The 12,326-nt window shown below is 53.1% G+C and overlaps 1 protein-coding gene across 6 annotated transcripts in view; it reads left to right on the top strand.

The window, feature by feature from the left end:
- The window catches only part of CNTFR (ciliary neurotrophic factor receptor), a 38,769-nt gene extending 35,459 nt beyond the window's left edge, over positions 1 to 3,310 (top strand). For 5 of the 6 annotated variants that reach the window (XM_084795346.1, XM_084795344.1, XM_084795343.1 and 2 more), the window contains 3 exons: positions 1,965 to 2,145; positions 2,407 to 2,579; positions 2,690 to 3,310. In XM_084795346.1, the coding sequence (XP_084651472.1) occupies positions 1,965 to 2,145; positions 2,407 to 2,579 (354 nt within the window). In that variant the 3' untranslated portion in view covers positions 2,690 to 3,310. The remainder of the gene's footprint in view (positions 1 to 1,964; positions 2,146 to 2,406; positions 2,580 to 2,689) is intronic. The other variant, XM_084795348.1, reaches the window with a different exon arrangement.
- The last annotated feature ends 9,016 nt before the right edge of the window (positions 3,311 to 12,326 follow it).

Genomic DNA, 12,326 nt, shown 5'->3' with positions numbered 1-12,326 from the left:
AGCAGGATCCATGCTGCACACATGCATGGGACCAACATACCAAGAACCACACTGTGGCAGAACTCCACACTGACAAGATGCATATTCTACGGTACACACCGTAGCCTTATTCCATGTCTCACGCGCATTTGAACTGGTTAGATCTGTGGCTCTTTTCAACTTGAATTTTGTATAGAATACCTTCCCTGTCCTTGGTCTTGGACACTAACAGGTGTGTGGTTGCGAGAGGAGAGAGCAGAGAAAAAGCTCATTTGGAGCTTTGGGGGAAATACAGTCCTGTTTTGGCATGGACAAGGGTAAGGAAAGAGCCAGAACCCAGTACAGGCATCCTCTGTCACCTGCTCTGCGTCCTGACTCAGCCAGGAAGCTTGAGGGCGGTGTCTGTCTGACACTTGCAGCTGACTGAGTGGGGGGGGGGGCTTGAAGGCCAGTGGAGTGGCAGTGACAACTCCTGTTAACTGAAGGATCCTTCTCTCTCTCTCTCTCTCTCTCTCTCTCTCTCTCTCTCTCTCTCTCTCTCTCTCTCTCTCTCTCCACCCCCCTCCTCTCTAAAGATTTTATTTAATGTATATGATGCTCTGTCTGCATATATACCTGCAGTCCAGAAGAGGGCGCCAAATTACATTCTAGATGGTTGTGAGCCACCATGTGGTTGCTGGGAATTGAACTCAGGACCTCTGGGAGAGCATCCAGTGCTCTTAACCACTGAGCCGTCTCTCCAGCCCAGGATCCTTTTCTTAAGGATCAGTGACAGCCTGCCAGGGAGGGTCCAGGCCTAGGATTGTCACTGCCCAGAGATTACTGGCAAAAAATGTGTAGTGTCTCGAGTCCACCGGAGAGGTGGCAGTTTGATATCTTCCAATTGGCTCTCCCCTTTGTCCTTTGGGAAGGACTTGGGGAGATCTGTAGGCCAAGAACGGTGGACCTAACCAGCCAACGGGAGTCTTTATAGACAGAGGAGACTGGAGTCCCACCACCATGAGAGGGTGGGCTTTTGGTGCCTGTCCATCTTCCAGGGCTGGGAGTAGGATTGACTGAGCCAGGGTCTGGGCTCCAGTGTATTTCAGCATGACCTTGACCTTGACCTCCAGCATCAGGACCACAGACTTGGCAGAAATGAGAGGTTTTCCGCTCTTCGTGGTCCCGACAGCACACATGCATACACGTGTATAACAGGCCAGCAGCATCAGGTGGCCTAGGCCATATTTTTCTGGGGAGAAGGTTGGAACAGGAACTAAAAAGGCCTTAAAGCCAGACATGGCCCAGAACAGCCCCCTCCTTCGCCCCCACCGGCTGCCCCTGTTTACGAGGCGGCTTAATGAGGCAGCGGGTGCCGCTGAGATGAACCAGAGCCCAGCCTGGGCCTGGGAGGGGCGCCGGACAGGCAGGCTGCCCTGGAGAGGGGGGGGGGGTTGGAGTTTGAAGACCAGCAGAATGAGGCCAGTGAGTGGGGGTGGGGTGGTGATGCCATACCTCCAGGAGAAAATGGAGCAGCAGTCCTGTCATCCTGGGGCTGTCCCCACCCCTTCCTACGTCAAGTAGAGCGATGACACGTGGGTATCTTCCTGGGAGAGGCCCCGTTAGGGCTAGATGGTGGGTACACTGGCTCTAGGCTGCAACCCACAATGACGGTGTTGGCTGAGGTGTGGTTGGTACTTTCCTCGGGACTTAGGCCTCATAAGAACCCCAACGTAGTTGCTGTCCTTAGCACAAGTTTACAGAGGGGTGGGGCACGAAGCCCGTGGAGGCTATGCAGCTCGGCCTCCAAGTTAGCAAGATGGAGCCAAACTCTTAACCTTAGGCATAGCCCCCTGAGAGGAGGCAGCCTACCATCACACTGCTCTCTATTCATCTTCCTCTTGGCACCCCAGCATCTTAGGGAACAGCATCGCGGGCACTGGGGCCATTCGCGCCTCCTCCGCGCATGCGCGCCATGTCCTGGATTCATTCTCTTACCCCGGCAGGTGGAGCTTTCAGACGGCACGGCGCACACCATCACGGACGCCTATGCTGGAAAGGAGTACATCATCCAGGTGGCAGCCAAGGACAATGAGATTGGGACGTGGAGTGACTGGAGTGTGGCCGCTCACGCCACACCCTGGACCGAGGAACCACGACACCTCACCACCGAAGCCCAGGCCCCCGGTGAGCCTGCTCGCCACCCCCCGTCCGGTTCTCCACGCGTACTACCTGCTGCTCCTCCAGGGGCAGGAACCTCGGCCGCTTACCCTCTCTGGCTGTCACACCCACACACCCACGTGTCCAACGCGTGTGTTCCGGGGTCTTGTTTTTTAGATGTCCATGGTAGGAATTTATGGGTGCAGTGGTCACCCGTGAGCCTCAGGAAGAAGATGGGAGGGGGGACCCAACCTTGGCCCTGCCCTGAGTCTCCCCCGTGCTCCCCAGAGACCACGACCAGCACCACCAGCTCATTGGCACCCCCGCCCACCACGAAGATCTGTGACACCGGGGAACTAGGCAGCGGCGGAGGACCCTCCATACCCTTCTTCACCAGTGTCCCTGTCACCTTGGCCCTGGCTGCCGCTGCCGCCACAGCCAACAATCTCCTGATCTGGTAGGTGAGTGAGGCTGGGCAGCAAGAGGGAGAGAGGGAGGGAGGGCCTTCGGGACCTGCATCCCAGCCTCAGCCCTCTCTGACTGGGGCCCCGCCTCCAACCTGTCTCCCCAGAGCCGGGCATCCCACGCCAGAGCACCTGCAGAGGAGCAGGAGGCCGGAGCTGAGCCTGCAGACCCCGGTTTCTATTTTGCACACGGGCAGGAGGACCTTTGCATTCTCTTCAGACACAATTTGTAGAGACCCCGGCAGGCCCGGGCCTGCCGTCCCCCTAGCCCCATCATACCAAGCCGGCCCTTCTCTCCATCCGGAGAGGAGGACCATGCAGCTAACCCACCCACCAAAGACCCCTCTCATCTTTGCCCCCTCGGGCTGGACCCTCCAACGCCAGCGACTCCCAGGAGCCCTTGGGGGACCTGAAGGGGACCCCCGTCACATCCGCAGTTTTCTCCTCCTGCCTCAGCCTCCTGTCTGTCCCAGGGTCTCTGTTACCACCATCAGATTATAAGCTCCTGACACTGGGGGGGGCCCAGCCATCCCCTTCCCCCCGGTGCCCACACTTTTCAGTCCCTCCACCTCTGCCCCCCGTTTTGTATGATCCTCCGTTGACCCTTTCCCTACCCCCCAGTATTTAATGTCCTGTCAGTCCCTTCTAGTCTGACTCAATGGTAACTTGCTGTATTTGAATTTTTTATAGATGTATATACAGGGGTGGGAGGGGTGGGGGAGGGGTTCTCATTAAACGTCACCATTTCATGAGACCTTGGAGCAGAACCGCTTTGGGGGGGGGGGGAACTACTCTTCCGAGGACCCGTGCCCTACAGGGGTGGGAGGAGAGAGGACCAGGGTGGGGAGCACGGGAAGAGGTTCCGCTTCCACGGTCACTGGAGGTCACGCGCTCTGTTTCTTAAGGGCTTGGGCTTCCCTGGTGGGGTATGCAGCCAAGGGCTAGCTTGTGAGAAATGGGTCCTAGTGCCGCATGGGCCAACACGGAGGTACCCAGTTGTTTGAAGAGGCTGCGCTCGTAGGTTCTGGCTGGACAGGAGCTGTTTCTTAGTCATCCCCAGAATTGCCTTCTAGGAGTGCCCAGGCAGGAGACAAAGTCTAGAAGGATCGGCAGGTCAGCACTAGTACCCAGCCAGGCCACAGAGGTTCAGACCACAGGGGCCCTGGGCCTGGCCAAGGGCGACGGTGGCCTGAAGGCAGAGGCTCCTTAGAGCACGGAGGATGGAGATTGGTCCTTCAGAACTGGAATTTTACAAGGTTAAGTCTCAGATTTAGATTTTATATATATAGCACTCGGGCTGGAGGGTCTGGGCTTTCGTCCAGCCAGTCTTTGGTCCAGCTCCATACTTTTTTTTTTCTTCCATTTCTGACTTCTCCTGGCCACCCAGTAATACCAGTTCTAGCCGGGCGTGGTGGCACATTCCTTAATCTCTTCACCCAGGAGGGAGAGGCAGGAAGATCTCTGAGTTTTGAGGTCTACAGAGTGAGTTCCAGGACAGCCAGGGCCACGTAGAGAGACCAAATTCCAAGATCCAATCTCTCTCGCAGAAGGCACTTTGCTGAAAACATACCGAGTCAGGATGACAGACTCCTGAGGTAGGAGGTCCTATCCTGGGAGTCAGGCGTGGCCTTCCTCTGTGCGCTTGGAATAAAGGGAGGTGCAGTCAAAGCCACATACACCAGTGTGTCTGCTGTAGTCCATACTCCCTGTGGCAGGTTCCAGACACCACCAGGAATACTACTGATGTCACTACAACGCCACCCTGTTCCTCAGACCAGGCGCTTTTCACTAGCCTTGACAGGCCCATATGGGAGCATTGCCCTGGGAGGGAGATCGCACCCAGAGTGTTTGGTGCATCAGGCCTAGACCAGGCAAAGACTGAGTTAGTCCCGGGTGAGGGACTGAGAAGTGCAGGAGGTTGCCTGTCCCCCAGGCTAGAGGAGAGAGAATGTTCCAGGCATCGTCCTGTGGAGAGAAAGCCCCACCCACACCCACAGCTCAGCCCGCCGCCTTTCTGTCTGTTCATTTGTTTCATTGATTGGTTACGAGACAGGGCCTCACCATGCAGCACTGGCTGATCTGGAACTCGCTCTGTAGACCAGGCTGGCTGGCCTCGAACTCACAGCGATCCACCTGCCTCTGCCTCCCTTGTGCCGGGATTCAAGGCATGCGCCACCACGCCTGACTAACCCAATGGCTCCCTTGGGCACAGATGGAGAGTCCCGGAGCGGATATCTCAAGAAGTAGCTGTGGACCTGCACCTCCGTCCTGAACGCACAGTTCTGCCTGTTGCTTTGGGCTTGGTGAGGTGTGGCTCAGGCTGCAGCCTGCATTCTAGGTCCAGCTTGGTTATAGAGAGATCAAGGGGTTGCCGACTCTCTTGCCAAGAATAGCATATCCCTGTGATGTGTTAGGACCTTGCCCCTTGTCTATCTTTAAGGTGGGTGGGCTGGCCTGTGCTGCCTTCCTGACTGGAGAGCCTTGGTCAGCCCTGACCCACCCACCGCCCACCCAGGGCTTGGGCATCAGCAATCTGGCCTCCATTAACAACATGGGAAAGCAATTATGTTGGCCCTGGGAAGGAGGGAGCAGGAGGAAAGGGGGCCTGCCGGAGCGGGTCTCTCCCTGCCCCCAGCTCCAGGGGATCAGCCTTGTCCTAAGCCCGTCTGGTCAGTGTCGTCGTGGACTCTAGGGGTGATCATCCCTTCTTGCAAGTCCTCTCCCCTTAACCTCAGAGATCAGTCACTTCGGAGGGTCTCGGCTGCTGGCGGCTGCTGCCTCCCTTGAGTGCCGTCTCTCCACAGCCCTTTGTAAGGGTGGTTCTGGGGAGCCTGAGATGGATATAGCCAGAACCCAGAGAACGGGGACGTTTCTGAGGGCTTGGGGAAGCAGAGGCCCAGTGGACCTGCCTTCCAGTCCATTCGTGCTGTTTGCTCCCTGAAGTGCCCTGGGAATGGGGGTACCGTACCCTCGATGTCTTGATCTATCAGCAGCCTGGACACAGAATCTCTCCTCGCTCCCATGGTGGCTCTGCCATATGCTCAGAGCTCTAAACCCCTTTGCTCCTCTCCTCTCTGACCTTTGCCCCTCTCCTCTCTGACCTGATTCCTGTCTCTATATTTGTCTCTTTCTGTCCTATCCCTGTCTCTGAATAAGTCTTTGTCCCAGTCCCAGTCTTTTTGTTCTTTTTTTTTTTAAAGATTCGTTTTATTTTAATTACTTGTATATATGTGGAGGGATGTCCATGGAGTCAGAACTGCTGCAACTGGAGTCACAGGCAGTTGTGAGGTGCCTGGCGTGGATGCTGGGAGATGAACTCGGCTCCTCTGAGAGAACAGTGCACACTTACCCGCTGAGCCATCTCTCCAGCCACTGGTCCCAATCTTTGCATCTCTGTATGTCACTGTCTCATATCTGTCTCTTTCCCCCTCTGTCTTTTGTCTCTTTATAGTGTTGTAGTGTTCTCTTCCCTCTTTGTCTCTTACTCTTTGACTCCTTCCTGCGTGCTCTCTCGCTCTCTCTCTCTCTCTCTCTCTCTCTCTCTCTCTCTCTTTCTCTCTCTCTCTCTTTCTCTCTCTCCTGTATCTCTGTCTCTCCATCCCTGTCTCTCTGTATATGTGCCTTTCTCTGTGAGCATCTCCATCCCTATGTCCAGGTCAATCTTGGTCCCTCTTCCTTTGGGGTTCTGCCCCACACCCAGACCCTAGCCTATGGCCTTTGCTCTTCTCTGACCCAAGCCAGGGTCTGTCCTGGATTCTGCTGCCCCCTCTCGGCCACCTGCCTGCCCTCTGTTCCTGTTCTGAGGTTAGTGGCTATCAACATACAAAACCTGTGTTTTGCATTTCCAGCAGCTCGGTAGGGCAGAGGTAACTGTCAGGTAAGACTCCTCCTCCTAGGGCCTGAGAGCTTCCAACAGCAGGGCACCCACTACCTCTGTAGGATGAGTCAAGGTTGATTGTCAATACGAGAGAAGTGAGTGTTGGCTCCTAGTCCCAGTGTTGTACTCTGCACTTGTGTAGCTTTGTGGCCTAGGCCTGCATGCCCACTGTATCCACAGCCAGGATCTCCTAACCTTTAAACAGCTCCACATTCAGACAGAGCCCTGCAGGCAGGAAGGATTGGAGTGTAATTCCCTCTACTTGCACCTCTCTCTCTGTCTCTCTCTGAAGTGACGAGGGAGGTCTGAGGAGAGCAGCAGGGGGCACCGTATCTGGTAATGCCACTGGTGGAAGGCGGCGGGGGCGGGGGGGGGGGGCCAGGACTAACCTGAGAGTGAACAGTGTGAGAGGCCTGGGTAACGGTCCAGTCAAAGGAGGCTAGGCGGGCACATGCGTTCCAGAAGAAGGTCTGATGGATCCCGGCTGAAGAGATGGGTCTGAAGACATTGTGTGTTGAAGGACTAAGATCTCCAACTGCTCCTCCTTTGCCCTGGACCTTCCCAGGTTTAGTACTAAAGATCTCAAATCTTGGAAAACCCTTTCCAGGCAAAGTGGAACAATTGGCCACTGGATATGCAACGGCTTCACCCTGCTGTGGGATGACTGGTCTGCAGGACTTAAGGGTCCTAACCTGATGGGTTACTCTAAGAGAGGGGCTGTTCTAGGCCAGAGTCTCTGACTAAATAACAGGCCAGAGAGGTGGGCAGAGCACCTCCTGGGCAGTGGCTTGGGGAGTGGCCACCAGGGGGCAGGGTAGGTCCTCAGGAGACTCAGGCAATAACCCCAGAGGGAAGCCAGGCCTTTTGGGGCTTTATGCAAAGGAATTGCTACTGTGGGGTTGCATGCAAATTACGGTGATGATGTGCAGCCATGCAGTGCTATGTGTCCGTGTCCACTGACTGAGCATACAGGGTACATCTGTGTGGTAGGTTTGTAGCTTGTCTGGTGTGGCCATAGTGGAGACCTTTGCTGTGGCTGTGGACAGACAACAGGAACACCTCAGGCCTCATAGGACAGAAATGTATGTGAATGTAAGAGCAGAGCTGCTTCCCTGGGAGGGGCCAGTGATGGAAGAGAGAAACATGAAATGAGGCTTTGCGATGCACACCTGCCCCTGTCCACCAAAGAATCTCTTTACAGGAGTGTGTCCTGGGCAGAAGCACAGCACACACACAACAGGAGAGCAGCACAGCACACACCTCAGGAGAGCAGCACAGCACACACCTCAGGAGAGCAGCACAGCATACACACCAGGAGAGCAGCAGCACACACAGTAGGAGAGCAGCACAGCACACACAGCAGGAGAGCACAGCACGCACAGCAGGAGAGCAGCACAGCACACAGTAGGAGAGCAGCACAGCACACAGTAGGAGAGCAGCACAGCACACACAGCAGGAGAGCACAGCACACACAGCAGGAGAGCACAGCACGCACAGCAGGAGAGCAGCACAGCACACACAGTAGGAGAGCAGCAGCACAGCACAGCATACACAGCAGGAGAGCAGCACAGCACACACAGTAGGAGAGCATAAGGACACTTTTTAAAGGAACTGCCAGAGTTGCGAGAGGAAAGGAGTTTGGGAAGGGGATGTGGATGAAGCAAGGACAGGACGAGGCAAGAGGAATCCTTACAGAATCCTTCGGCCCCAGCCCCACTATGAAAATGAACAAAACCCCAAAACAGCACCACCAACCGGAAGGAACTTAGAGGAATCCCTTAAATAATGACAACCCCCTCCCCCCAAAGCAGCATGAGGTTTGAGTGCAGTGACTGACATGCCTTCTTCCCCTTCACCAAAGCTGCACTCAGAAGAGGTGAGCTGACAAGCAAGAGTCCATATTAATTGTGGCTGTGCAGAAGAGGACGCAGGCACAGGGGAGGCCGGTGCACGCTGCCGAGGGGACTGCAGGCTGCCATGTCGCAGGGCCTTAAGCTAACATTGTAGAATGGCATTTGCAGCCCCCTTCAATCGGAGCAGGTGTCTAACAGGGTCCCACGCACTAGCAAGCTTGACTGGTGGCCCCAGCCAGGCCACCTTAAGGTGATGCGGCAGGCCAGCAGCAACAGCGGGATAAATTGGCTGGGACGAGATGTGAAAGAGCACAGGCATCCACAATGCAAAGGATGAGTCTTGTCGTGGGAGCACGCAAGCCACGGCAGATAGCAGCAAGAGAAAAAAGAAGCAGATGGCCTTTGGGCCCAACGACCTCAGGCAAACACAGGAAGGAAGGAAAGAAGAGAGTGGGAAGGATGAGGAGAAGGAGAGGAGGGAGGGAACCAGGAGCAGAACACACACACACACACACACACACACACACACACACGCCAACCTAGAAGGAAATGTAGCCAAAGGAGTGAAAGCATAGTTCCCACAAGTTCTTCCTGTTGTAGGCCTTATTAATAGTATAAAATCGATAGGACAAAGAACAAGGACAAGATGATAAAACAGGATGAGGTGAACGGGGAGCAGAGAACAGAGAGAAATCATAGAGGACCAAAACAATGATGTTGTAGATGCAGCAAATAAGCCAGGACCAGCAGCATGCACAAAGGGCATGGCTGAAGAGGGATGTGGAGGGAGTCAGCTGGTGGGAAAAGATGGGGCCAGGGAAGCACTATGCAGGTAAGAGGCCAAAAGCCACAAGCCGAGGCTCTGAAAAGGGAAAGCAGGAGGATGTTACAGTGTTAAAATACATGGGATGCAAGAGGATGTTACAGTGTTAAAATATAGGGGAGGAAGAATCCCCAATGAAGAACTGGAAATTCATCTACATACAGGGTGGTCCCACATTGCTCCAGGGTAGCACTTTATAAAGGTAAGTGGCATCTAGAGAGGCCTCAGGGTAAACAAAACCATAAATGACAAGGTTAATCATGACCCTGGGTGACCCTTTCTAGAGAAACAAACCCTGAGAACCCAGGGCTAGAGATGTGGCTCAGTTGATAAAGTGCTTGCCTAGTGTGAGCGGAGGACCCTAGATTCACTCCCCAGCACTGCTTAAACCAGGCCTGTAATCCCAGCACTGAGGAGGATCAGGAGGTCAGGGCCATGCTCAGCGACATAGTGAGTTCGAGGCCAGCCCGGGATTCGTAAAAACCTTGTGGGTTCTGTTTTTGTTTTTAAAAGACAAAATCCAGTCAGCCAAGAAATTAATCAAAACCACAACTGAGGGAAGGAGGACTGTAGTAAAGGACACCAGCAGTGGCATTAATTCCATTCAGGTTAAGATGAAACTGTAGGAATATATTAGTTGCAGAACAAAATGTAAATATTATAAATCCTGATAAAACAAAAACAACATTGGCAACACAGTCTGCAGAGGAGAGAAGGGTGGCGGGAGGGCAGCACTAATCACGTTTCCTTTCAAGTGCAGAGTCAGTTAACAGTGTATGAAGCCGAGACACAGTGGTAGAAACCCTGCTCCAACTCCTTAATTGAAAGCATTTTTCTAAACTCGAGAGAGGTCTTTTAAGAACGACTGCTTTTTGAGGTGAGGAAATAATTCCGTTTATTGCATTTTTCCCCCCACTTGTTTCCTTTCCTGGTTAAGTTCAAGTAAAAGTACACTTTCTGCTTCTGGTTTTAAAAAATCCGCTGTAGCATTGTGCAGTCAGAAGGATAGAGAACAGTCCCGTTCTGAGCTGGCTCTGCCCTGATCTCTCTCTGCCTCCCCCAAGGCTACTTTTCTCTATATATGTACATGCTAGCTAAATATAACACCAACCGTTTCTGGGCGGTGACACTGACTTGCAATTTTTAAAAATTATCTACGACATTAATAATAATAGTAATTTGGGGGGGTATGTTTTTAAAATGTCTACCTAAGGCCAGACATGGTGCTGTAGGCCTTTAATCCGAGCAATAAGGGAGCGGAGGCAGATGGATTTCTGTGAGTTCAAGGCCAGCCTGGTCTGCATAGCCAAATTCAGGCCATCTAATGCTGCAGAGCGAAACCCTGTCATAGGCATACGCACGCACATACATGGAAAAGAACTTTTGTGAACCTTAGAGCCCTAGGCTTAAGTTTCTGCACGTCAGAGGGCACCTTGAAGACTGTGAGATAATAGGCCGTGCTCCTGTGGTAGGCTGTATAATGGTCCTCAACGCGTCCAAATCCAAACTCCCAAAACCTGTGACTATCACCTAATTAATATGAGAAAAGGCCGTTGAAGGTTGATTAAGGTAAGGATCATGGAGCTAGAGAGATGGCTCAACGGTTAAGAACCCTGGCTGCTCTTCCAAAAGACCTGGGTTCAACTCCCAGCACCCACATAGTAGCTCACAACTGCCTCTAATTCCCGTCCCAGGGGATCCGACACTCTGGCCAGACATACATACATGCAGACAGAACACCAACGCACATAAAATAAAAACCATAAGTTAAAAGAACCAAGGTTAGGGTCTTGAGATGAGAAGATTGTTTTGATTGTCCAGACGGGGCCTGGGGATCGCAACGTCTCTGACCGAGAAGAGGGAGGAGCGTGAGGAGGGGCTTGGAGAAGGCGCTGGCGTGGTGGGAGCAAAGGCTGCAGCGCTGCGCTCTGAGGAGCGAGCGGTAGTCACGTGACAAGGGGCACGAGCCGCCATCATCCGCCACTGTTTTCTTTTTTCTTCCGGGTTTTCAATACAGGGTTTCTCTGTGTAGCCTTGGCTGTCCTGGACTCATTTTGTAGACCAGGCTGGCCTCGAACTCACAGCGATCCGCCTGCCTCTGCCTCCCGAGTGCTGGGATTAAAGGCGTGCACCACCACGCCTTGGCACAGACTGTTTTCTTAAAGCCCACAGATGAGGCCAGTCTCACCCACACCTTAACCAGGTGAACCGGACTTCAGATGGTAGGAATAGACTTGTGTTGTTCAAAGCAGCTAAGTTTATACAGACTTGTGACAACAGCAACGAGAGGCAAATACTGACGCTTTGCTACAAGCCTGCCTCCTGGCCCCAGTTGACCTTCCTCATCCATGGCTTTCGTCCAGCCAACTCTGACGCCTCCCACCTCGTGCTGCGCTCGTCGCTTGTCACGGCCACTGTCACGGGTGCTCGTGGGTCTCTCTCCCCCTTTTCTACATCCTACCTGGTTTTCTCCCTTAAGAGCCTGTCTAGAACACAATGCTTCTGAATTCTAGAAAGTGTCATTGTCATTAATTCAAAATGCTGCCTAGTACTTGCCGTGTGCCCCCAGAGTCTGTTTATCTTAGCATATGGGGGGCGGTTGTTTGTTTGTTTGTTTGTTTGAGACAAGATCTTACTATGTAGCCCTGACTGGCCTGGAACTTGTTATGTGGAGCAGGCTCATCTCAAATTTACAGAGATCCACCTGCACCTGACTTTTTTTTGCTTGGTTGTTTGGTTGGTTGGTTGGTTGGTGGTTGGTTTTATTGGTTTTTGGTTTTATTGAGAAGGTTTCAGGCTGGCCTTGAACTCACAGAGATCCACCTGTCTCTGCTTCCCGAGTGCTGGGACTAAAGGTGTGTGCCACCACCACCTGGCTCTGAATGCTGAGATTAAAGGTATGTGTTACCATGCCCAGCCTATTATGATAAAAATAATAAACTACCTATTTAGTCATTTATTATTATCTTTAACTTTTTAGACATGGTCTCATTTTGAAGCTTAGGTTGGCCTCAAATGTGTTAGCCTCTTAACCTCTTAAGTGCTGGGTTTCCAGGTGTTCCAGTTTGCTTTCAGCTGCAGTGAGAAACACCATGACCAAAAGCAATCTGGGAGGAGGAGATTTACCTCATCTTACAGTTTAACCCTGAAGGAAGCCAGGGTAGGAACCAGAAGCAATAATGGAAGCCGAA

The sequence above is a fragment of the Acomys minous genome, assembly GCF_964271855.1.
Source record: "Acomys minous genome assembly, chromosome: 1".
NCBI lineage: Eukaryota > Metazoa > Chordata > Mammalia > Rodentia > Muridae > Acomys > Acomys minous.
This window is presented reverse-complemented; position numbering and strand designations above follow the sequence as displayed.